The following is a 25,159-nucleotide window of genomic DNA, read 5'->3' as shown; positions in this document are numbered from 1 at the left end:
GACCTTGATGAGGCAGGATACAGCAGAGTGCTGATGGACATACAGAGATGTTAGGTGCATTGGCTGGCCTGCCAGAGAGCCTCCTATCACTGTTAGGGAGGAGTCCAGCTCCAACTTGGCAGAGTGCATCATACAGAGCTTATCCTCTCTGCAGCCTCTGTTCCATCTCCCTCTTACCCTGCAGATCCAGAGGCACTACAACTGCAGCCCCTCCCTGTCAGGATGCAACACTCCCTGCCAAATCCAGGAACTTAACACAACATCCTCAAATACACTCCAGAGTACTTCCAGAGACTTTGCAACAGCAGACATTATTCAAAATTACCTTACCTGCAAGCTGAGTGCCTGGCCCTTTATGTAACTCTAATGCTAAGCCCTGCTTGCAGCTGAATGATCTTTGATGAGTGACAAGCGAATTCATTGAATGGACCTGGTCCAAATTTAGGACCAACCAGTTAGATCAACCAGTAGGGCTGTGTAATAATTCAATGGCACCATGCCAGCTGCTTCCAGTGCCCACGAGTGTCCTTCTCAACTTGGTCTCTGAGCAGGCCATGCGAGAACAGTTGAAGGCACAGCACACACCAAAAGGGCATTTGGCTTCCTTAATGGATCAGAATTTTGTGCCCAATTTCTGGTTCTGAATTTCCTACATTACAACACTGACTACACTTCAAAAAGTATTTAATTGGTTGTAAAGTGCTTTGGGATGGCGAGGTCATGTGAGGTGCTACACACACACACACACACACACACACACACACACACACACACACACATTTTTTTCATTCAGACAAAAGGCTCAGATTGAAAAAACAAAGTTAAACACAGCAGCTGCAATGGGAACTCAAACATAGGATGGGAACAGAAGAACAACTCTGGAGCTTACATGTTACGTCAGTGAGCCATCTCCTTATTTCTTTTCTTAAACCTATCGCTGCAAATGAATTATGATCAACTTTGAACAGGTTTGTGTGTACAGTGGTGTTAAAAACAATAATAGAGAATAACCGCATTTTAGATTACAAGCGGTTGTTAAATTGGTCTAACAGTCCAATATGGGTTCATGGCAAATTGGAGTCTGACCCAGATTTTCTTTGCAGGCATAGTATAAAACAGGCTTCTAATTTGATGTGAACCTTCACAATGCTGGCATACACCAATTTCACTTGAACCTGCACATGAATGAATCCACCACAACCCCTCAGTACCCATTTAATGATTATTTTTACTGATACTTTTAGATTCAATAACTTCCCCAAACTATTGTTATCCAGAGATGGTCAATTACAAAGAAACCTCCCTTAGCTTATTTCTGATTTTGCTTTTTTGGATATTTTAAGTTATGAATATCTAAGCATTCACACAAAATACTGAAATGCCCACTTGTAACTGTTTTGTCAATACACTTAGCACTTTAAATTGGGTAATTATTTCAATGACCTTTTTGGCATTGTGACGCACTCTTCTTTAACCATCAACACAAATTGTTGTATGAGATATACGCCCAATATATGAATAGCGGCCTTACCTGAGATGCATACGACACAAAGGTAACACCCTCCACATCGTCTAGGTCTGGACTAACGTCACAGAACATTTCTTCCCGTTCCAGAAGGTGGTCAGAGGAGGCCAGAGAAATGGCTGCTTCAGAGACAGAATGGGAAAGTTTTGTAGACTGTTGCAGCTTTTTTGGTCGACCCCGTCTATAGGTTTTAACTGTAAACTGCTGCTTCGCCACACGTGGAGACCTGGAACTGGTGGTGCGTGGTATAGGCAATTCCTCAATACTATCAGTTGCGCCATCTGGAGGTCTCCAGATCCCCAAACTGAATGCCTTAGTAGACAAACGAGTCGACTTAGAGCAGACAGGTGAGCTCTCAGTACAATTACAGGCCTTACCTGCAGGACTCCAAATTCCAGAACTTGTTGCCTTTTCAGTATGTTTAATCTTGCAAAATCCAAAACCTTGTCCAGAGGCCTTCTGGGATGGCATACTTTGCGAAGCATTTGAGCTATGTGCCAGTGCACTGATGCTCCTTTTCTTCTTAGTTCTTTCAGACACAGAGTCATTCTCCTTGTATCCAGTGCACTCTGGTGATGAATCCACACTTCCTAGTTTGGATTTTTCAGCAGAGCTGGGTGAACGGCTAGGTTTTTCTGCTGCATTTGGAGAGCGGAGAGGAAGGGTGATCGGAGGTGCCCATTTCCTCCGACAAGGAGACAACAGGTTTTGTGGCAGTTCAGATATTTTTATAGTACCCTTTGTAACAGTGCAGGGTTCCAAGTAAACTATGGGCATTTTGCCACTTTCCATTCGCAGCATTTTAGCTTTGGCTACCCCTTCGGGGCTGCTCAGTGGCCGTTTGGTAACTCCAGCAGTAGCTGCAACAACTTCACCGGTGCCATTTTCATCAAAAGTTTGATTAGCTAGCTCACAATTAGTCTCATCCATCTGTTCCCCTGAGGATGGAGTGTTCTGGCTAGAAGTAGTATCTAAATAATCCTCCTCCTTCTTACATTCCAGCCCAGTACCATCAAGGTCCTCCGGGTTTAATGCATGGTAGTACTCGTCATCATCTGGTGGTTCTTCCTTGATAATAATATTAAAAGATTCTTCCTGATCTTCAGATGATGCAATATCGAATCGATGAGTTGAATACACATCAGGGAGGTGTTTCAAGATGCTGGAGGGAAATAAAGAAAATAGTGAAGTACAATGCACACTGACTACAGAATATCCTCAACACACGTTTCAACCTGTAAGCCTATAATAGCTAATGAAGCAGTGTAGGACAATCTCAAATTAGCACAGGACTGATGGATACCAGCACAACTTACTGACATATAAAATGCTTACAGAAAATTAGTTTTTATTGGGGGATGTTTTAAGGATTCAATAGGGTAGTTGCAGAGCAACAATTTCCTCTGGTGGGGAGATCAAAAATGAGGGAACATAAGATTAAAGCTAAGCCAATCAAGATGGAAATCAAGAATTACTTTTTTTACAGAACGGATAGCAGGAACCTGGATGAGGATGCTGTGGAACAACTGGAGCTTTCAAGACTGAGATCAATAGATCATTGTCAGTTAAGGTGCGTCAAGGGATATGGAGCAAAAGGAGATAAATGGAGTGGAGGTACAGATCAGCTGTGATCTAACTGAATGATGAAGCAGGTTTGAGGGGCTGAATGGCCTACTCCATAGCAACTGAGCAATGTGATTACAATTTAAGTGAATTTTATGAATGTAAAGAAACAAGTTTCATTCTTGAAATATAGAGCTGAATTTTGCAAGCAACGGCAAAACACTGCTCACCATGGATCTCAAAGAAAGCTGCCGCAAAGATCTAATGATTTCTGTGGCACAGATTTCCCCTTTCCCAAAATCAGTCTTAATTAGCCCACAAATCAACAAGATCTCCAGGCATCCAGCACCTGTGATGTCATCAAACAGGGTAAGCAGCCAATCACATTGAGGTGTTCTCACGAACAGCTAACTAGGAAGAAAAACCACCAAATACTTTCACTTTTAATTTTACAGATAGCAAAATAAAATAATGGGACATACACATAGGATTAAGGTAGGAGTTAAAAATCATAAACTTTAAAAAATGTGGAATTTCTCATCATAATGGAGAAATATGACATTCAACAAATATAAAATTACACTTTCTGGGCCCGTGAGGCTGTTTAGTTGTAATTATAAACCCAGTTACACTTCATTTAACATGGGGAAACTTTTTCAAGAGTCCTTACAGCAAGACTAAGAGCGTAACGGTGGACGTTCATATTGTTCAATAATTTCTAATTGACTGCATTCGGGGGCCCTCAACAGCACACTTCTGGAGAAGCATAGAAGCACTAACACCAACTTCTGGATTTGCATTTTTAAACTGCACAGATGAGGCTGAATTTTATAAGCCCGCCACGGGAAAAAAATGGCAGCCCTTGGCAGCTCATTTAAATAGCTGGAGCGGGACCCCCTCACCCCCAATCATGTAGAGGGGAGCGGGCTATCCATCGCTGGCAATGGTGTCAGCTGCCTGTGCGCAGGCGCTGTTGCCATTTTTAAAGGGCTGTCAGCCCTAACGGGAAATTTAAATATTTAAAGGGAATTTGAATTTAAATAAAAACATCTCTTTTGCCCCTCTCCCACCTCCTAATAACAATTAAATTAGTTATTTGCCCTTCCCGCCACCCCCAAAACATCTTTACCACCTGAACTCCCACCCCACCCCCCCCCCAAACTGCACAAACTTTCAACTTCAACCCTTCCCATCATCTCCTACATCCAGGACGCTAATTTGATCCTGTTCCTCGCCACTCCTCTCACCCCCACACTGATAAACTTGCCTCCCTCCCACCCCACAAGCATTACGCCTCATTTCCCCGGACGGGGATCCAAAGGTGCGGCAGTGTTGGCCACCGGGATGAAGTTCGCGGTGCGACGTCAGGAGGAGACACAAGATTCATTAATACAATTATTTTAATTCATTTAAATAATTAAACTGTGGTCCCGTTTCCAAGCAGTGGGGGGAGGGGGGGTGCTGGGGGAGGCCAGGCCCTGCCGGCGTCTATGTCCATGGTGGGCCTCATCCAGGGCCATCATCAGGCACCCCCTGCCACGGACTCCTTAAAATCCAGCCCATGCAGACTCCTGAAATTGCAGTCAGTTTCAGAGGGGTAATGTTGAATACTGACAATTTTGCTGTCATTACTACCGCAAAATCCGGACCATGTAACCCTCCTCCCATGACACCTCAGTTGGACTACAATAAAATAGAAAATAAATGCTGCAAATTCAGAGCAGGAAACTCAGTATCTGAACATGAAAGAGAAGATAGAGTAACCTGCTAAAAATTCTGTGTTTATTTAGATGTTAACCAAACTTCTAAGCAGGCCCAGCATTTTATGCCTGTATATCTAATTACCAGCATTTGCAGTCTTCCATTTAACTGTATAAAAATGAAAAATGTTGCACATGGTACACACTTTCCGTCCACAAATCTTACTTCAGGCTATCATAAATTTTGGCCATGCCTTTGTGTCTCCAACTTGGTCTGTCCACCATCTTCCTTTTCACACTAATTTCACAAGCAAGTTTTGGATGTCAATTTTTCCTCTCTTTTTAAAAGCTGTTTTTTTTTCCACTGCTCTCCCTCCTCCTGTTCTGCCTCTGAGAACCTGCCAGGAAGAGGCACCAACATGTTGCACCACGGATATTTGACAGAATTATTGACTCAACCACGGACAAAGAGGCAATTAATCTGTATATAAAAAGTGTATGCGAACATACAAGTTAGGAGCAGAAGGAGGCCATTCGGCCCCTCGAGCCTGCTCCGCCATTCAAGATGATCATGGCTGATCTCTGTCTGTATAGCCAAAACACAGTCCAATTTAAAATGCATTTCATCCAATTTAGTGAATAGCTAGCATTGTTTTTGCTTGCACAAATAGTCAATGTTTGCCCACACACTTGATGCTGCAACGCGGAGAATCCAGACAGATGTCCATCTATCAGGAGTGATCTTGATCCCTTTCTCTCTCCTCTCGCTCTGTGTCAGTCCCTATCCCCTCTGTGCCCATCTGTCACCTCTCTCTCTGTGCTCGGTGTCTCCCCCTCCCTCCACCGCCCCCCCGCTCCTCCCTCTCTGTCACTGACCACTACAGAAAGCAGGAACAGCAGTTCCTGAACTTCGGACAGATTCAGGGTTTCCGACAGACTTTTTTTTAAAAATTCAGAATCCGCCGGAAAACACCAAATCTGTCCGAAGTTCAGAAGCTACTTTTCCCGCTCTCAGAATCCATTAGCCGTCAGCTGTGAAAGTCTATCTGGTCGTAAAGAAGCCGCCAATGGGAAATTTCATGCCCCTGAAGTTATCAGTCACGGACTTCAGAATCTTTTACCATACACAATAGTGTCCGTGTAAGGACACTTTGCCAACCCATGGAAACTGCAGCTATATTCAGTCTCAAAATTCCTCCCAACCTTACCCTACTGCTCCTGCCCGCATAGCTTTCCCTGACCTTACCCTACTTTTCTCCTGCCCAAGACTCTGATTCTTTCTCTGGAGCTCCCTCTGGCCTCCTCTTTCCTGGGAGGAAAGTATGCATTCCTGCCCCATACCTTCCTTATTCTCCTGTTGTCCCCATTCCTGCCCAATGTTGCTCTCTTCCCTCAATCCCCTTCAGACCCGTCAGCTCTTCAATTCTTTTCTTGCCTCTTTCTCTTCACAACCTCACTGCTGAGCTGCTCAAACTACGTCACAAACTACATCCTCAACCTGGCTTGAGTTCCTTCCAGTGTGACACACTACATCAGTTCCCAAAAGACTCCCATTCTCTTCCCTGCTTCCGAGCATTATGTTGGCAATCCACAATCTGTTTTCAAAAGGTCCTATAGCACTAATCTGTTTAAAGAGCTACAACTAATTTATAAACAAATTGTTGCTTCCCAGCTTAGGACCAAGAATCAGCTTTAAAAATGTGGTGCAGGTATCAGCTGCAGCACCATTTCCATCACATACTTTTCTTCAGCAGGCTTTTTGCCCAGTCACACCCTGAGCCTCTACCCCTAGCTCCACTTCTCTTCGCTACTTTCCAACACTAAACCTTACCGCTTCCCCCCCAAAAAACCCTCAGTGTCTGCATCTTACATAAGAAATAGAAGCAGGCCATATTAAAGGCCTGCTCAGGTCTGGGGCAAAAAAACCCCGACCCAAACCCGACAGAACCACATCAGACCCAAGCCCGACCCTGCCAGAGTCCTCCTGCGCCCGACCATAGTGCACTCACTATACTTACCACTTTTGGATGGATGGAATAGAAGGAAGCTGCAGCATGAGTGCGATGATGTCATAGAGACGTTCACTCGCTCACTGCGCAGACTCAGTCTGTGGACTCCGGATGCACGTTTCCCTCCTTGACGTTCCGGACTCCCAGCTCAGGCAGGCTTTTCAAATTTTGGCACTTACTTACTCAACTTCCCTTTTCCTCCAAGCAGAGCAAAAGGTAGTACTTTGAGTGTCCAACCCGGACCTGGCCTGACCCGAGCCCCAAAGCCGGAACCGGAAAAGCAACCCAAACCCGACACGTCATTGGGTCCCGTCAGGTTCGGGTCGGGTAGCAGGCCTTTATAACTCACATCTGCTCCATGGTTGATTTTAACCTCCGCTTTCCCATCCAATCCCTTACAGTCCAAAATCTAATCGATCTCAGCTTTGAATATACTCAATATCTGAGCATCCACAGCCCTCTGGGGTAGAAAATTCCCAAGGTTCATAACTCTACGAGTGAAGAAATTTATCCTCATCACACAGTGAAATGGCCTTTCGCTTATCCTGACACTATGCTACCTAGTTCTAGACTCTCCAGCCAAGGTAAGCAGCCTCTCAACATCTATCTTTTCCCTCTCCATAGCATACCACCGCAATTGTTCATTTCTTCTCAACTCTTATCTTTTCCCTCTTCTTCCCAACCCCTCCTGTTAACTGTCCATTCCTTTCAGCTCCTCACTGCCTCTCACTGCAAGCAGTGGTGCTTTCCAGCCTCTTGCCCTCTCCCTTCTTCGGTTACTAACCAGATCCCTTCCCAACCAACATCTCATACTTGCCACTGGAAAATATGCTCTGTCCCAACAACTGCTCCATCAAAATGTGGCTATCCCTATACTCAGCAGAATAATTTATAATACAATAGAGGATTTGAAGAAGTGAGAAATTGAGTAACAAAAAGTGTGAGAAAAAGAGACAAGCAGAGTCAGATAGAGAGAGAAGCAACAACATAAACATGGCAGAGGCACTGTATCCTCTGACTCTGGGCAACAACACAGGAGACACACACAGACACAGAATGTGAATATTATTGGATAGAATACAACCTATAACTAACTCCTCAGTATTCACATGTTACTATATTATTTGTCAGGTGTTCCATGTGCACAAATTAGTGAAAATATATGCTCACCACCGCCTTCTCAAGGGCAATTAGGGATGGCAATAAATGCTGGTCTAGCCAGCAATGCCCACATCCCGTGAACGAATAAAAAAAAGGATTAAGAGGTACTGCTGAGGGAGTATAAGCAGCTAGGGGCTAAGTTAAAAAAAAGAACCACAAAAGGTAATAATATCTGGATTACTACCCGAGCTACAAGCAAATTGGCATAGGGTAAATAAGATCAGAAAGTTGTGTGGCTCAAAGATTGGTGTGGGAGAAACAGGTTTCAATTCATGGGGCACAGGCACCAGTACTGGGGAGAGAGCTGTTCTGTTGGGATGGGCTTCACTTGAACTGTGCTGGGAGCAGTGCCCTGGCAAATCGAACGAGGGCTGTAGATAGGGCTTTAAACTAAATTGTGCGGGTAGGGCTCAAGTGAGGGGAAATTTAGTAAGTTAAAAAGAGCAAAAGCAAGGCAATAGTGCCTGGTAGCAATATGGGTAATGGTAACCCAAGTGTGACTGGAAGGCACAAAGCTTACAAACGTTAGGTGAGTCAGTAGAGAAATATGGTATAAAGACAAAATTCAAGGCTTTTTATCTGAATATTCAGATGTACTTGAAATTTCAGAAAGATAGGCAGAAAGGAACCTAGGAAATAGGAGCAGGAGTAGGCCATTTGGCCCCTTGAGTCTGCTTCAACTCGATCACAGCTGATCTTCTACCTCAATGCCATTCTCCTGCACTAACCCTATATTCCTTGATATCTTTAATATCTAGAAATCTATTGATCTCTGTCTTGAACATACTGAATGACTGAGCCTTCAGAGCCCTCTGGGGTACAAAATTCCACTGATTCACCACCCTCTGAGTGAAGAAATTCCTCCTCATCTCAGTCCTAAATGGCCTACTTCTTATTTGGAGACCGTGTCCCCTGGTTCTAGATTCCCCCCACCTAGCCAGGAGCAACATCCTTCCTGCATCTACCCTGTTGAGCCATATAAGAATTTTGCATACCTCAATGAGATCACCTCTCATTCTTTTAAACTCTAGAGAATATAGGCCCAGTCTCCTCAAACTCTCCTCATAAGACAATCCTGCCATCCCAGGAAATCAGTCTGGTGAACATTCACTGCACTCCCTCTATGGCAAGTATATCCTTCCTTAGGTAAGGAGACTAAAACTGTACACAATACTCCAGGTGCGGTCTCACCAAGTGTCTATACAATTGCAGAAGGACTTTTATATTCCTGTAAGCAAATCCTCTTGCAATAAAGATCAACATGCCATTTCCCTTCCTAATGGCTTGCTGCACCTGCATATGAGCTTTCAGTGATTTAAGAAGGACACCCAGGTCTCTTTGCACATCAACACTTCCCAATCTCTCACCATTTAAGAAATTCTCTGCATTTCTGTTTTTCCTACCAAAGCGGATAACTTCATATTTTTTCCACATTATATTCCATCTGCCATGTTCTTGCCCACTCATTTAGCCTGTCTAAATCCCTCAAAGCCACTTTACATTCTCCTCTCATGTTCCCACCTAGTTTTGTGTCATCAGCAAACTTGGAAATATTAAATTTGGTCCCCACATCCAAATCATTGATATAGATTGTGAATAACTGGAAAAGGAGGTGCATTGCTCTGGTAATAAAGGATGAGATCAATACAGTAGTGAGAAATGATCTTGGCTCAGAAAATCAAGATGGAAAATCAGTTTGGGTGGAAATAAGAAATAACAAGGGAACGATGTCACTGGTGTGAGTACTATATAGGCCCCCTAACAGTCGCCACACTGTAGGACAGAGTATAAATCAAGAAATACTGGGGCCTTGTAAGAAAGGTACTGCAATATTTGTGGGTGACGTTAATCTTCATGTAGATTGGGCAAATCAAATTGGCAAAGACAGCCTTGAGGATGAGTAAATAGAGCATATTCAGGTCAGTTTCTTAGAACACCACGTAGCAGAACGAACCAGGGAATAGGCTATTTTAGATCGGGTAATGTGCAGAGACAAGACTGATCTCATAGTAAAGGGTCCTCTAGGCAAGAGTGATCATAACACAATGTATCTCGCATTCAGTTTGAGGGGAGAAATTTGGGTCTAAAGGTAGTGTCTTAAACTTACATAAAGACATGAAGACAGGATTGGCTAAAGAGGATTGCGAAAACAGAGTAAAAGGTAAGACCGTAGATAAGCAGTGGCAGACATTTAAAGGAGCTATTTCATAATTCTCAACAAAGATATATTCCATAAAGAAAGAAACACTATGAGAAGGCTGCATCATCCATGGCTAACTAAGTAAGTTAAGGGTGCTATCAAATTGTAAGAAAAGCCACACAATGCCGCGAAGATTAATGGTAGGCCAGAAGATTGGGAAAACTTCAGAAACCAGCAAAGGACGAAAAAAAGGCATAACTTAGAATATGAGTGTAAACTAGCAAGAAATATAAAAAAACACAGAAAAAAAGACAGTAAAATCTTCTGCAAGTAGATAAAAAGGAAGAAAGCATGTAAAGTAAACGTTAGTTCCTTAGAGGATGGGATGGGGGGGGGGGGGGGATTAATAATGGGAAAAAAGGAAATGGCAGAGGCTTTAAACATGTATTTAGTATCTGTCTTCACAGCAGACACAAAAAGTGCCCCAAGATTAGCAGAAAATCAAGAGGTAAAAGGGAGGGAGGAACTGAAAACAATTATCACTAGAGAAAAAGTACGAGGAAAACTAATGAGACTAAAGGCTGAAAAGTCCCCTGGACCTGAATGGTCTGCATCCTAGGGTCTTAAAAAAAAGTGGCTGCAGAAATCATGGATACATTGGTTGTAATCTTCCACAATTTGCTAGACTTTGGAAAGATCCCAGTGGATTAGAAAACTACAAACATAACCCCCTACTCATAGGAGGAGGGAGACAGAAAGCCAGTTAACCTAACATCTGTCAGTGGGAAAATGCTGGAATCCATTACTAAGTAGTAGCAGGGCATTTAGAAAATCATAATTCAAATCAAGCAGAGTCAATATGGTTTTATGAAAGGTAAATTGTGTTTGACAAATTTATTAAGAGTTCATTGAGGATGTAATGAGCAGGCAAATAAAGAGGAACCAGTAGATGTAGTATATTTGGATTTCCAAAAGGAATTCGATAAGGTGCTACATTAAAGGTTACTGCACAAGACAAGAGTTCATGGTGCTGGGTATAATCTATTAGCATGGATTAAGAATTTGTTAACTAACTGAAAACAGTCAGGATAAATGGGTCATTTTCAGATTGGCAAACTGTAACTAGTGGGGTGCCACGGGGATCAGTGCTGGGGCCTCAACTGTTTACAATATATATTAATGATCTGACTGAAAGGACTGAGTGTAGCCAAATTTGCAGACAATACAAAGATAGGTGGGAAAACAAGTTGTGAGGAGGACACAAAGAGTCTGCAAAGGGATATAAATAGGTTAATTGAGTGGCCAAAAATTTGGCAGATGGAGTATAACGTGGGAATATTTGAGGGTATTCACTTTGGCGGTTCTAAGCCAATCTTAGCCACAGAGCAGTAATACATGTGCAGCAGGAACACCCACACATTACAGTTATCAGAAACAAAAGAGGTGACTGGCGACTTTGACCAGGGTAGTTTCAGTGCTATGGACATAGCAGAAAACAAACTGAAGGAATTCAGAGAGAATAATGGGACAGGTTGATATGGAGCTGGGTGGTGACAACTTTCCAGGGCTTCAGAGAAAGGGAATGTTGGAGTTCGGTTGGTTCTGGAGGGAAGAGAGAATTAAAGATGATAACAGTTTTGAAAATTCAGAGACCATGCCTTAGGAGCAGAAACAACTGAAAGTCCAAAAGCTTTGAGGCAAATAGGTATAGTGAGATAAAAGAGTTAAGTCATCACGGTACATAAAACAATCTCCTAGCTTAGATAAGCGTGCTGACAGCTTGATTGAGGAACATGGCATCAGAAAAGGGGGGGGGGGGGGGGGGCTGCTGAGAGACACCCTGCTGCCCTGGCTGCCAACCATCCTACACCTCTCCCCTGCGACCCCCAATCAGCGAAACCCCTCCCACCAGCACTTACCACTGGCCTGGGTTGCCCTATGACCCTGGGCCTCTGATGGGTGGTGTTCTAGCAGCAGCCATCACCTCCCTGGTGAGGATGCGGAGCAAAACAGCTGCCAGCCTCTGAATGGCCGGCAGCTCTCAGCGGGCGGGAATTCCCATCTCCAGGGTCCCGATCTTGGGAAAGGCCCACCAGTAGTCTCTCAAGTGCCTGATTGGCTCGTCATATGATGGGCCTTTCCCAAAAATTGCCAGCTCTCCAGTCGGCAGCCAAGACCCCCGTCATGTCCATAACATTCCACGCCACCTCCTCCCATGTTGAGTGAGTACCAAATTTCTCAAGCAGATCCCAGTCAGCAAGGTAATACATTTGGTGTTATGTTCCACAATAAAGTTTGTTAATCTCTTTAGCGAGTTTATGCAATGTATCCTTTTGCAAGAAACAAAGATTTTCATTCCCTAGACTGAAACATTTTTATTCTATCTTTGCAGGATGTGAAAGCCCTTTAAATTTTAAATTCCCTATGAATGCTGGGAACAGAATAAATCTCAGGCTAATTACACATGGTCTTATAACTGCCTTATCCACATGTCAAACAAGAGTAGATGGACCTATCACTAAGGCGTGGAATTCACTAGTTTTAAATCCTGAAGGGAATCTAGGTCGAAGCAAAATTATGTCAAATGTATCCAAGATATGCTTGTTGAACACAAGATTCAAATTTCATATGGTGTTACTTGTCAAATGGTTCAACTTTCCAGGCACCATTTGCATAAAACTTTTCAACTGAATTTTCTGCTGAGGCAAAGCAACAGTTTGCAACAGACTACAATGATAAACCACTCGGTTTATGTGCTGCTCTGCTCAGATTTCATTCACATCCTCAAGAAAGAAATGTCAAGTTTCCCCTGGACACTAATGAAACAACAAATTCAATGGCAGGGCTCCTACCATGTTTCAGTAGATTTAGTTTACTCCATCAGGCAAATAACTATTCAGTGCAACGCACCAAATACAGGAAATTTCAATGTTCTGAAACTAGAGTCAAGATAAATGGCTACTATTTAACAGATAGCTGGTCTGGAACCAAACATATTACCTTTGGAATGGATTAGATGTGCCATCAAATACATTGACAAGCATCACACACCAACTCAAATTGTCACTTTCCAATTTTCCACATATCCAACTCGCAATTTATTTACTTGCCTATCCTTTGGAGCCTACCAGCTAATCTTCTTCACAATACCTCATTCTAAGGAAGTCACTACAGTAAGAAACTTAACGGGTGTTTGAAAACTGGTTAGCCCAATGGAGCAGCACACTGTCCTTTTACTCCTGAAATCTCATACCAACATGGAAAGTCACTTCTCTTGTACCTATTGGGCCTAAGCAAAACAAGTTCGGAGCACTCAAATTCAGTTTCCAATGGGAACATACATATTAAAATAGCTCATTATAATAAGTAAAAAGAAGTCACAAGGCCTAGTTGGGAAATGGAAATGTCACACTGTTGGAGTGGGGGTGCTTGATGTTAGAGTTGGGGAAGAATTAATGTAGTCTTAACTCCCCATGCTGTAATTCTCCTCAGAACATGTGATGGAGGGAGGTGTGGAGGGAGTTTTACTGATCTTGGTGAATACAAAGCATATCAAAACAATGTACAGAAAAAAAGCCAGCAATCTAAACGTTAGAGAAATTAGACAGCATGTTTTTGAAAGAGATTTTTATTGCCAGTATAAAATGAAAGGGGTTACCTTGCTGTCATAGGGCAGCCAAATTTGAAAAATTGATAAGACATTAAAACAAGGAGGTATAGCAGATTTGTTGTTCTTTCAAAGTCTTTGCTTACCTCTCAGTTGTTCTTTTCTTCCTGATGCCCATTCCAGCATTAAATTCACTTATTTTTGGTATCTCGGCTTCCAGGCATCCTTCCTCTTCATCAGTGTTATACAATTCCCCATCAAAACTTACGCATGGAGATGCATGGATGTCACCCTGCATTTTCCTGTGCTCAGATTGTGTTTCAGATTGTTCCTCACTTTTAATTTTGAAGTGCCCACTGGGTTCAGTTACCACACTCCTGGAAGAAGCAGAGTCATCGCTGCAACCTCCATCCGTTAAGTCATTGCCCCGGTGCCTTAACTCTCGCATGGGCCTACTGTTCAGTCCATCATCCCGAAAGCCTTTTGCGAATGGATTGAAGTCAATCTTCAGTTGAGTGATCTTTATGTTCTGATAAGCAGTCACAGCCACAAACTCCGTCTGTGGGAAAGTGAAAGTGAGTACATTTGGGCCATTGAGAGGAATTACATCAGTGAGTTTGTCAGCAGGGATCACATGCAAGCGTGGCAGGTATCGATGCATGGAATGCAGGATAATGTGACCTTCTTGGTCTAGAGTATTGTTGGTAAGTTTCAGTTTGTAAAAGGAGATGGGCTGCCTCATCCAGTAGCTTCCACTGGAAGGTGAATTGGGATGAATGTACACCCTGCCAAGGACATGTGGTTCCGCTTTACCATTTACCTCCCACCACCGTCCATTCCACTTGTAGCGGTGGTTGTCAACAGGAGCAATATCCATTACTAGGATGTACTTCCTTGAAGAATCAAGCCCTGAGATACAGAATCTACAATTTGGGAACATGCGGCGGCCGTGTTTTGTTAGGATCATCTCCGTGCCACGCTTGTAAAACTGATTCCACATCTCCTGGTTCTCTAAGGTGACGCAGACATTTCCAGAACGGCACTCAAATGGGTGGCGGACTCTCCCTGGTCCCAGTTTGTTTCTTTTCTCCAGGATGCAACCGACACCCCCAAGTTCTTGCTTAGCCACCAACATGCTACGCTCAGTGCTGCCACCACCAGACGCCTGCTTGAGAATGACAAAGTATGCAGCGGGTGTACCCGAGTTTGGTGAGCTGCTGCTCTCCTGCTTTGCATATACTAATTCCTGTTTCTCCATATTCTTTGGAGGTCAAAGCCCATCCGAGAGAGAAAGAGAGAGAGAGAGAGAAAGAGATATCCAAACCTGTCGTCAAGAGAGGCCCATCTACCACCCTGCAAGATACAAATAAAAACATTTACAGCATCAAATAAATTTCCAACAGGATCTCAAACTCAATTTCTCTGCGCCCATGATAGCAGCTCAAGGAGCTCCAACTCTCAGCTCCACGTTAACACGTATCAGTGCCATACAATGAATCCTGATACTAAAAGAGAAGCTTCCTAGCAGGGAATGAAATTTACTCAACTTGCTATTTTCAGGTGAAGGTTAAGTATGTTGCTTGCATGTTCTTTGGTTGGATCCAAGTTTCTGATATAGATCATATCCAATTAGGGTCCCTGACATATATCTTTTATATCCTTAAAGCAGGCCATCTGATGCACAATATTTAATATTCCTAATATATTCCTTGAACCCTGTCAAACAATTCAAGACAGAACAGAAGCAAGAAACACGGTGTGTGAAAAAAAGACAAGACAACAAGCCACCAATGTTGAGCATCCACTAGTCTCAGCCCATGTAACTAGCAGTAATATAGAATGTTTGTTCAGTATCATATTGGTTACCAAGTCCAAGCAAGATTGTTGCACAATTAATACCTTCTGTAAACTAGCTCTCCAATACTATGTTTGAAATAGGATGTGCTGCTCCCCAGTATCAGAAGAGGTAATAACATAAATTATCTTTTGTTTGAAAACTACAGTACGGATTACCTTCTAACCCAGAGCCAAAACCAAGGCTTCCCAGTCACATTAGTCCCAAGCAATCACTGAAGCAGAACTTACAGCACCCAAATCCAGCCCTATAATGAAACAAGCCAAAACTCACATCTGTGCCCACCCCCACAATGTACTAACACCTAATCTCCATGATCGTTAATAGAAGAAAAACAGCACAACTATCATTGACACTTGCAGAATATCACCCGCCTGTCTGATTCAACCAATGTTTCAAAGCAAAAGAACTTTCCAAATACAATATTCAGATACATGGAAATTTTCAACTGCAAATAATTTAGTCCCAGTCACATCAGTCCAAGTTTGTCATCATTGAAAAGTTGCACAACTGTAACTGGTTTCTAACCATTTTCCAAACACATTATTTGAAATATTAACTTACAAAGAAATACATTACATATACATGCATATATCTGGTGGAATAAAGATTACAAATAGTAATCATGGCATATTGACAGTATATACACCTATAAAATGCATGACGACTGCCATTTCTAGCTGCTACAGTCACAATGGTAAGATAGAAGCATCCCAAGATTGTCAGTTTCCCAGTGCAATTACAAACTGCTTCAGTTTCATACTTAGCACTCTAGCTTTATGTACTATCCACTCAACTAGATGCCAGATGATATTTCATTCCTGTGTATAAATTTATAAACTCAAAATATTCAACCTCTCAATTAAATTCTTGTAACTTTCTCCCAGGTATCCTTTACTCTACAAATATATAAACCATCTGAATTTCTCAAACTAAATTCTAGCATGTAAATGATTTCTAGATATATATAATTTCGTACAATAGAAATTAACTTAGGAAAAAAATTAAATTCTTGCAATATTTTGGTTATTTGGTGTAAACTCCAATTAAAAAAAATGCCATTCTGGTTCTTCTTCTTTGGCCTCCTTGTCTCGAGAGACAATGGATACGCGCCTAGAGGTGGCCATTCTGGATACTTCCAAGGAAATGACGAAATAGAAGTCCATTTCTGGCCTCTTGCACATCCACAATTTCCTTTGTGCCACCATTGGCAGCTGTGCCTTCTGCTATCTAGGCCCTAAGCTCTGGAATGTCTCCCTAAATCTCTCCGTCTCTCTATTCTCCTTTAAATCTCCATAAAACCTGCCTCTTGAACCAAGAATGTGTCCTTATATCTCCTTATATGGCTTAGTGTGTTCTTTTTTGGTCTGATAATGCTCCAGCGAAGCACCTCAGGGCATTTTACACATTAAAGGTGCTATTCAAATGTAAGTTGTTGTTTAACAAAATGATCTGTGCTATGATTATGCATGCAATTTTAATATCTGGTAACAATGAGTAGTGCAAAGACACTTAACAACAAAACATAAAACACAGATGATAAACTATTTCAGACTCTCATCACTGTGTGACCTTTGTTCCATTCATATCTATTTTCCAAATAATTAAACATGGTTCAATCCATTCCAAGTAATTAAAACAAAGTTTTGTGATGTTATAAAAGGAACAGTTCCTGTGACCAAAAAAAAGTGTTTGTGAAACACAGGAAGTATTTATCATAATTTATCTCAAAATATTGGTATGACACATTAAAAGTTACACATTAAGCAGATAAACTGGAAAGCAACAAATCTAAAATTTTGTTTCCCTACTGGCAGGTTGATATTGGTTTTGTTGTGGTTCCTCCAAACGCTGAACAGTTTTTTTTGTATAAACAAGCCCACAACTCAGTGCAATGCTGAGTATACTAAAATCAATCACCCAATGTACTTTTCAGATCTCCAAACTGCAAAACAGCTTGCATCCAAATTGCATAAATACCTACTTATATACAATAGATTATCCACGGTGCAAGTCCGATGAACCCTGGTTCGTTTAAGCAGACTCCGATTACCCTGCCCTGCAGTGACCAAAGGAAGCGTGTGGACAGGACAGTGCGCTGCATCCCACCCCACCCCCAGCAAGGGGCTGAGCAACCAAGGACTGAAATCGGCAAACAGGATGCTCCGCTCGATTTATCCTGTCTGGTTTAGGCAGGTTTGGGTCGAGCAGTCCCTGCACCCAGACCCCCATGGATCACGCGGCCGCCGGGAACACAGTCGATGAGCCGGTGGAGATCCCCGGTCGGGATACATTACCAGGAGTTTCATTGCTTCTTCCCCGCCACGTGAACGGGGGAGCTGTTGCCGCCCCAGGCCGCTCCAATCGAGCTCCCCCGACCTGATTTGGCGCCTTCCTCGATCCGCCCCGGTTCCGAGCTTTCAATACCCCCCACCTAAAGACTCCCATCCCCGATTGTTGGGCAATGATCCCCTTGTCCCTCCCCCACCGCATGGATCCCATCAAACGGCTGAGAAGGCGGCGGGTAGCGCAACCGGGCGACCCCCGACTTGGCAACACTGTTCGCGCTGATACAAAGTAACAGTAGCGTAGCTGGAGGGATCGAGCCCGGGACACCCATCCCCACCGACCTTGTGGATCAGAGCCCAGGGATCCCAACCCCACCGACCCGGGGGTTAAGAACCGGGACCCCCACCCACACGCCGACCCGGGGGATCAGAGCCCGGGACCCCCACACCTACACATTGCCTTGGGGATCAGAGCCCGGGAACCCCACACCTACACATGCCCTGGGGATCAGAGCCCGGGAACCCCACACTGACCTTGGGATCAGAGCCCGGGATCCCCAACCCCTCCACAACAGCCCTGGGGATCGCAGGGGAACGGGACATTCTCCAGCTCAACACTCGAGTCACTGAAAGAGCTCCATCCTGGTCCTCCATGGAGCGGGGGGACAATAACGACCCTGCCGATTCGGCAACATCACCCCTCCTCCCCAAACTCGCATCCTCTACCACCAGGCTCTGCAGTCTCCCAGACTCCAACTCAAAAGGGATGGGGAGAGGCCCCGAAACGGGGCTTCATCAAATGCGAAGCGGTGAGACAAACCCACTCCCAGCACAAATATGAACACCTAAGTAACAGCGGTCTCCCCGGGGCCAAGTGCTGCCAGGGTCATGCACTCAAGGGAAGATTTAAAAGGGATTAGCGTCTGTGTTTGATATTTGGGAATGGGCTGACTCTGCACTGCAGTGGGCTTCCGAGCCCGGTCTGGGTGTTTCCACACGTGTCGGAACAGAAAGCTGCTGTCGGTCCGACTGTTCCCAGAACCGCGCAGAATGCAGCCATGACATTACATCCCGGGCTTCACACTTCCAGCACAGCTTCCCTCCTCACCACTGAGCACTTCGCCCTCTTTTCAAGTCAGCAATCTGCCCAGGCATCGCACCTCCATGCTTTCCCGTTCAAGCCGCAGGCCTGGACTCCCCCTCCCAATTTACAACCACACACGATGCTGAAACAAATCTGCAGGAATTGCAAACTCCCACCTTGCCTTAATAAGCAGACACTGCATTTCTACTCATGAGTTCTAAACAACACGGTAATCAGCGCTGTGCATTGTTCAGTGTTTTTCTTAAAAAAATAAAAATAAGTTATCAGCCTCCTCCTGAGATGATGATACCAAAAGACTGAGCATGTTCTACACACGCTCTGTACAATTAAAATGTTGGGAGGTAAAATCAAGGCGTTGCTGAGTTTAAAAATGAGACTCCTTACCCTCTCGCGTGAAAAGCAGCCTCTGCATGTCCATCAACGAGACCTTTAATCCTGCGAGCGGTCGGTGCCAATCTCCAAACAAAGAAAAACCCTTCATCGAGGTCAAGTCTCACGCCCTCCTCTTAATTTTCTAACCACAGAGCCTCGATGAGTACCCAGAAACTATTTTGCAGACCATTACTTTGGAGAGTATGCATTGGGTGGGGATTGGTACCTGATGTTCACCCACAGTGCTAGGTTGCCCTCTCCACCAATTCCTTCCAAAAGGGGGCAGGATGTCTTGCATGCGGCCCCTGAGTTCCCAGAATCCTGCAGACTGAAGAAGCGCGGTTCCCACTAGGTGCTAATTTCTGCAGCTCGCCAACTCCTCCCTGATGGCAAATTTCCTCTTAGTGTACGGAAACCATGTAGCTGTCTCATCGCGTTCTTTTCTCCCGCCACCCAAACCCCCCCCGATCCGTTTCTAACCTCACCGCTATTTCGGCCGCTACCTGGGCGCCCTCTTCCCGGATCCCGCTCTATTTCTCCACCTCGTTCTATATCACGTGCTCCCTCCCTTCTTGTTTTTGCCTGCTGCCGTGAAGCCGCCCCGTCGACCGAACGTTGCACCTCGGGAAGGCGGAGGAGTGGACTGGGAGGAGGAGCTGTTGTTGTTCCTACTGGGCGGTTACTGGCGCTCAGCGCGCGTGTGAAAACCAGGGCCTGCCCGTGCGCGCGCGTGCCAGTCCCTCACCGACTTCATTCCCCCCCCCTCACACGCGACACCGTCAATTTAGACCAAAGTAAAACAAAGTTGCAACCCACAATCTACGATATCGTTTCAATACAACCACAGGTCTTTTGTCATTTGTCCCGGTTACACAACCCAAACGCCTGCTTCTTCCGCTCCAACCATTTCTGCGTGTGACCTAACGGCTCGGAACATGCGTGCGCACTGACGCTTTCGGCAGCACCGCGCGTGCGCTATACGCCGGACTCCCGACTGCCCTTGCGCCGAGGCTCCACTCCTGATGTTGTCGAGCCCGAATTTCGTCCCCAACACGCTTGCGCGGCGGGCAACGCTGCCCCCCCGCCTCCTCCCAACTCGCCGGGAAGAACGCATGCGCAGAGGTGGGGTTGTTCGTGCCTCGAGGGGGAGGAGGTGCGAGGGGCTCTTGTGCGCCTGTGTAGCTTAGTCGTTTTTTTTGCGGGGGACGGGAAAGTAGCTATCCCGGAGAGCGCGAGACGTTCTTGCAAAAAAGAAAAGCGCTGACGGTGCATGGAGTCTCGTAGTGGGGTGGGGGAAGAATGCAAGTAGGTTCACGCCCCTCTCCCTCCTCCCAAAGAGCTGCCTAGTAGAGGAACACTGACGCGCGGGGCTTTGCAGACAGAGCGGGAAGCACGCAGTGCCTTTAATTGCTGCGCTGTAACACTTTAGCCGCACTGTTACAATGCTTCACAGCGTTCACACCGGTAACAAAGCCAGACTCCACCCAGGTAGCTGAAGCCACCATCCGTGCTTTAATTGGAGTCTTAATGTATGTATAAATAACTCCTTTGCAAAGGATATTCTTCCATTTTCAGATAATAAAGTTTATTATTCTCATTGTCTGTGATAGTCAATCTGTAAAGCATGTGGGGATGTGTTGGGGTCGTCAAAGGCGCTATTTAAATGCTTCTTTGTTAGATGCCCGTGTGGTAGTGAGCGAATTGATGGTGATCTTTTACCCTGTGGCGTACCTTGTTTACAGCACGTTCTTTATTTTTTGGGAGTGATATGTCCTTACATCAAACCGACTTTTACGTTATGACGAGCCATGTCTTTTTTAACACTTATAAATCGCAGAAAAATGAATAGAGATAGCATGAAACGGGTCCGAACAGCTCCATATTCAACCTAATAACTTGCAATAGAAAGTACTGAGCTTTGATCATGGTTATAAAATACTCAAGCTTCACTCCTCAGGATGTCCACTCACAGATTATATTCCGGCATGTAAATCTGACCTGGTGAGCCCTTAGTCACTCACTTACAGTTGTCCGTCATTATTCTACAATCCACACACATAACTACAGCGTTTTAATCATGATTAAATTCCACTTTAGTAACTCCTTATATTCTATGTGAGGAATATATTAGGAAGGCAAATGGTTTGTTGGCCTTTATTGCAAGGGGTTAGTGTGTAAGAGTAAAGAAATCTTTCTTTGGTGAGATCACACCCGGAGTACTATACTGTTCTGGTTTCGTTATCTTCGAGGAGATATACCAAATGTTTACTTCCAGCTTCCTGGAATAAGAGGGCTCTTCTCCGGGGGGATTTAGTTGAATGGACCTATATTCTCTGGAGTTTAGAAGAATGAGAAGTTGTTTCCCCTGGCTGGAGAGTCTGAAACTAGGGGCCATAGTCTCAGAATATGGGGTCAACCATTTAGGCCTAAAATGAGGAGCAGTTTCCTCACTCAGGGTTGTGAACTTCTGGAGTTCTCTAACCCAGAGGGCTCTGGGTGCCTAGTCATTGAGTATATTCAAGACTGAGATTGATAGATGACTGGGCACCAAAGGAATCAAGGGATATTGAGAAATGGCAGAACCATGCAGTTGACGTAGAAGTGCAATCATAATCATTGAATGGCAGAGCAGGAGCGAGGGGCCATTTGGCCTTTTCCTGCTCCTATTTTGTATGTGATGGTGGCATAGTGATAACGTCACGGCAACTGGTGGAATTTAAATTCAATTAATTAATTTAAAAATCTAGAATTGAAAGCTAGTCTCAGTAACAGTGCCATGAAACTATCATCGATTGTCATAAAAGCCCATCTGGTTCACTAATGTTCTTTAGGGAAGGAAATCTGCTGTCCTTACCTGGTCTGGCCTACATGTGTATCCAGACCCACATCAATGTTTTTAACTCTTAACTGCCCATTGAAATGGCCTAGCAAATCACTCAGTTGCCAAGGGAAACTAGGGATCGGCAACAAATGCTGGTCATGCCAGTGACGTCCACATCCCATGAAAGAATTTAAAAAATTCAAACTGTTTGATTAGATTTCACGCTATAGGTTATTCTAAGGGATCCACTATTCTATACATAAAGCTTTCCAACTCCTGACATCCAGCCTGTAACTCCAGTGCTCTGCATATAAATCATCCAAACCCCGAGTTGAGGTTCCAACCTCTAAAACTCTGGATTAGATAATGCATAACCTAAAGTGCAGTACGGACTGGAAACTAATGCCAGGTACTCAGAGGATTTTAAAAAAAATACTTATTACACTTAATTTTCTTCTTTGACAGGCCCAATTGACCAGAAACTGAACTGGATCAGCCACCTAAATTCCATGGCTATTAGAGCAGGTCAGAGACTTGGTATACTGCAACGACTGGCTCATCCACTGACTCCCCAAAGCCTCTTCACCACCTACAAGGCACAAATCAGAGTATGATGGAATACTCTTCACTTGCATGGATGGATGCAGCTTCAACAACACTCAAGAAGCTCAGTATTATCCAGGACAAAGCATCCTGCTTGACCAGCACCCCAATCACTGGCTTAAACATCCAGTCCCTCCACCACCGGTGTACCAAGGTGCAGTGTGTTCTATCTACAGGATGCATCGCCAAACCCGCGACTTCCACCACCTAGAAGGACAAGAGCAGCTGATACTTGGGAATGCCATCACCTCCAAGTTACCCTCCAAATCACACACCATCCCAACTTGGACATATATCACTGTTCCTTCATTATCACTGGGTCAAAACCCTGGAGCTCCCTGCCTAAAGGTTTTGTGGGAGTACCTTCACCACATGGAGTACAGCAGTTCAAGAAGGCCCACCACCACCTTCTCAAGGGGAACTAGGTAGTTCTGTAATAAATGCCGGCCTCGCCAATGACACCCATATCCCAAGACTGAGTATTAAAAAAATGTTAGTCACAGTTAGTAATACTTGTTACATTTAGTAATGTCTAAAGTGTTACAGTAATGCCTGATACTATTTGGATAGTTACCATCGCAAATACTGCCTCCATCATTTTCTTCCTCCAAGTGAAGATGCTTGCGGTTATTGGAGGCCAATTATCTCAGCCCAGAACATCACTGCAGGAGTTCCTCAGGGCAGTGTCCTAGGCCGAACCATCTTCAACTGCAATGACCTTCCCTCTACCATAAAGTCAGAAATGGGGATGTTCATTGCACACTTTGATTGCACACTGTTTCATTCCATTCACAATTTCTCAGATAATGAAGCAGTCCGTGCCCGCATGCAGCAACACCTAGACAGCATTCAGGCTTGGGTTGGTAAGTGGCAAGTAACATTCGTACCATACGTGTGCCAGTCAATGACCATCTCAAACAAGAGAGAATTTAACCATCTTCCCTTGACATTGAATGGCATTACTTTCATCGAATTCTCCCATCAATCCTGGGGGTTACCATTGACCAGAAACTTAACTAGACCAGCCAGATAAATACTGTGGCTATAAGAACAGGTCAGAGGCTGGGAATTCTGCAGTGAGTGACTCAGCTCCTGACTCCTCAAAGTCTGCTCGCCATCTACAAGGCACAAATCAGGAGTCTGATGGAATACTCTCCACTTGCCTGAATGAGTGCTACTCCAACAACCCTCAAGAACCTCAACACCATTCAGGACAAAGCAGCCCGCTTGATCGGCAGCCCTTCCACCACCTTAGACATTCATTCACTGCACCACCAGTGTAATGTGGCTGCAGTGTGTACTATTTATAAGATGTACTGCAGTAGCTCACTAAGGCTTCTACAACAGCACCTTCCAAACCCACGACCTCTATCACCTAGAAGAACAAGAGCCGCAGGTGCATGGGAATATCACCACCTCCAACTTCCCCCTCCAAGTCATACACCACCCAACCTGGAAACACTACCAGTGTTCCTTCATCAACACCGGGTCAAGATGCTGGAATTCCCTACCTCGCAACAGTACGGGAGATCCTTCACCACGCGAACTGCAGTGGTTCAAGAAGGCAGCTCATCATCACCTTCCTGAGGGCAATTAGAGATGGGCAATGAATGCTGACCTCACCAGCAATGCCCATATCTTGTGAATGAATAAATTAGGTCTGTTTACTTTTACATTTTATATACTGCTAGTCTTTTAAACCCCTTATTCTCAAAACCAAGAAGTCACAAATGTAGGCCCCAAACTCTGGAATTCCTGCCCGAAACCACTCCACCTCTCTCTTCTCCTTTACAATACTCCTTAAATTTACCTCTTTGATTAAGCCTTTGGTCACCAGTCCTAATGCTTCCTTTCTTTGGCTCAGTGTCAGTTTTAGTCTGATTACACTCCTGTGAAGCGCCTTGGACTGTTTTACTACATTAAAGGCTCCAAATGAATGCAAGTTGTTGTTGTAATGTGGTATTAATTTTATTCCCATTGATGCTTACTTCCTTCTTCACCAGCTACCATGGCCTACTCCAGATTCTTTCACCCTGCACCCACCCTGCTCCCAAAGCTTCTTTCTTTGGCCTTACCAGCCATTAAAATATTGCCCTCCTCCTCTGATCAACAAAAATATCACACCAATCTAGACTTCTTTAACAACACTCCTGCCTGACTCCACACTTGTGTCTCGTTCCTATAGCAATGGTCTATGCCCCTTCCTCCTTCCCAGGCTTACTGCTTCTTCACCTTGATTTTGACACTGCTGTCACTCTCAATGGTGTTTCCCAAGCACATGCTCTCTTTGCTCTTACCTCTTCCAATCTCCTAGGTCCTGCAATCCAGTACATCCCCTCCCCTCTGACAGAGTTGCTGCCACTTCTGATGAAACAGTTCTGATGAAAGGTCACTGACCCGAAACGTTAAC

General features: G+C 44.4%; 1 protein-coding gene and 1 long non-coding RNA gene across 3 annotated transcripts in view; one reads left to right on the top strand and one right to left on the bottom strand.

The window, feature by feature from the left end:
* mgaa (MAX dimerization protein MGA a) overlaps window positions 1-20,261 on the bottom strand; it is a 123,091-nt gene extending 102,830 nt beyond the window's left edge. The window contains exons 1-3 of one of the 2 annotated variants that reach the window (XM_068039614.1): window positions 19,338-20,261; window positions 13,852-15,058; window positions 1,532-2,687 (exon numbers count right to left, since the gene is read on the bottom strand). In XM_068039614.1, coding sequence (XP_067895715.1) covers window positions 1,532-2,687; window positions 13,852-14,963 — 2,268 coding nt within the window. In that variant the 5' untranslated portion in view covers window positions 14,964-15,058; window positions 19,338-20,261. Of the gene's footprint in view, window positions 1-1,531; window positions 2,688-13,851; window positions 15,059-17,544; window positions 17,639-19,337 lie in introns of those variants that run through there. The other variant, XM_068039615.1, reaches the window with a different exon arrangement.
* Window positions 20,262-20,472: 211 nt separating this feature from the next.
* LOC137373946 (uncharacterized) lies at window positions 20,473-24,686 on the top strand. The gene is made up of 2 exons (XR_010975740.1): window positions 20,473-20,854; window positions 22,612-24,686. It is a non-coding gene; the product is annotated as an uncharacterized lncRNA (long non-coding RNA).
* Window positions 24,687-25,159: the final 473 nt, after the last annotated feature.

The sequence above is a fragment of the Heterodontus francisci genome, chromosome 9 (assembly GCF_036365525.1).
Source record: "Heterodontus francisci isolate sHetFra1 chromosome 9, sHetFra1.hap1, whole genome shotgun sequence".
Classification (NCBI taxonomy): domain Eukaryota; kingdom Metazoa; phylum Chordata; class Chondrichthyes; order Heterodontiformes; family Heterodontidae; genus Heterodontus; species Heterodontus francisci.
Note: the sequence above shows the minus strand (reverse complement) of the source record. Positions and strands in the feature narration are given on the sequence as shown.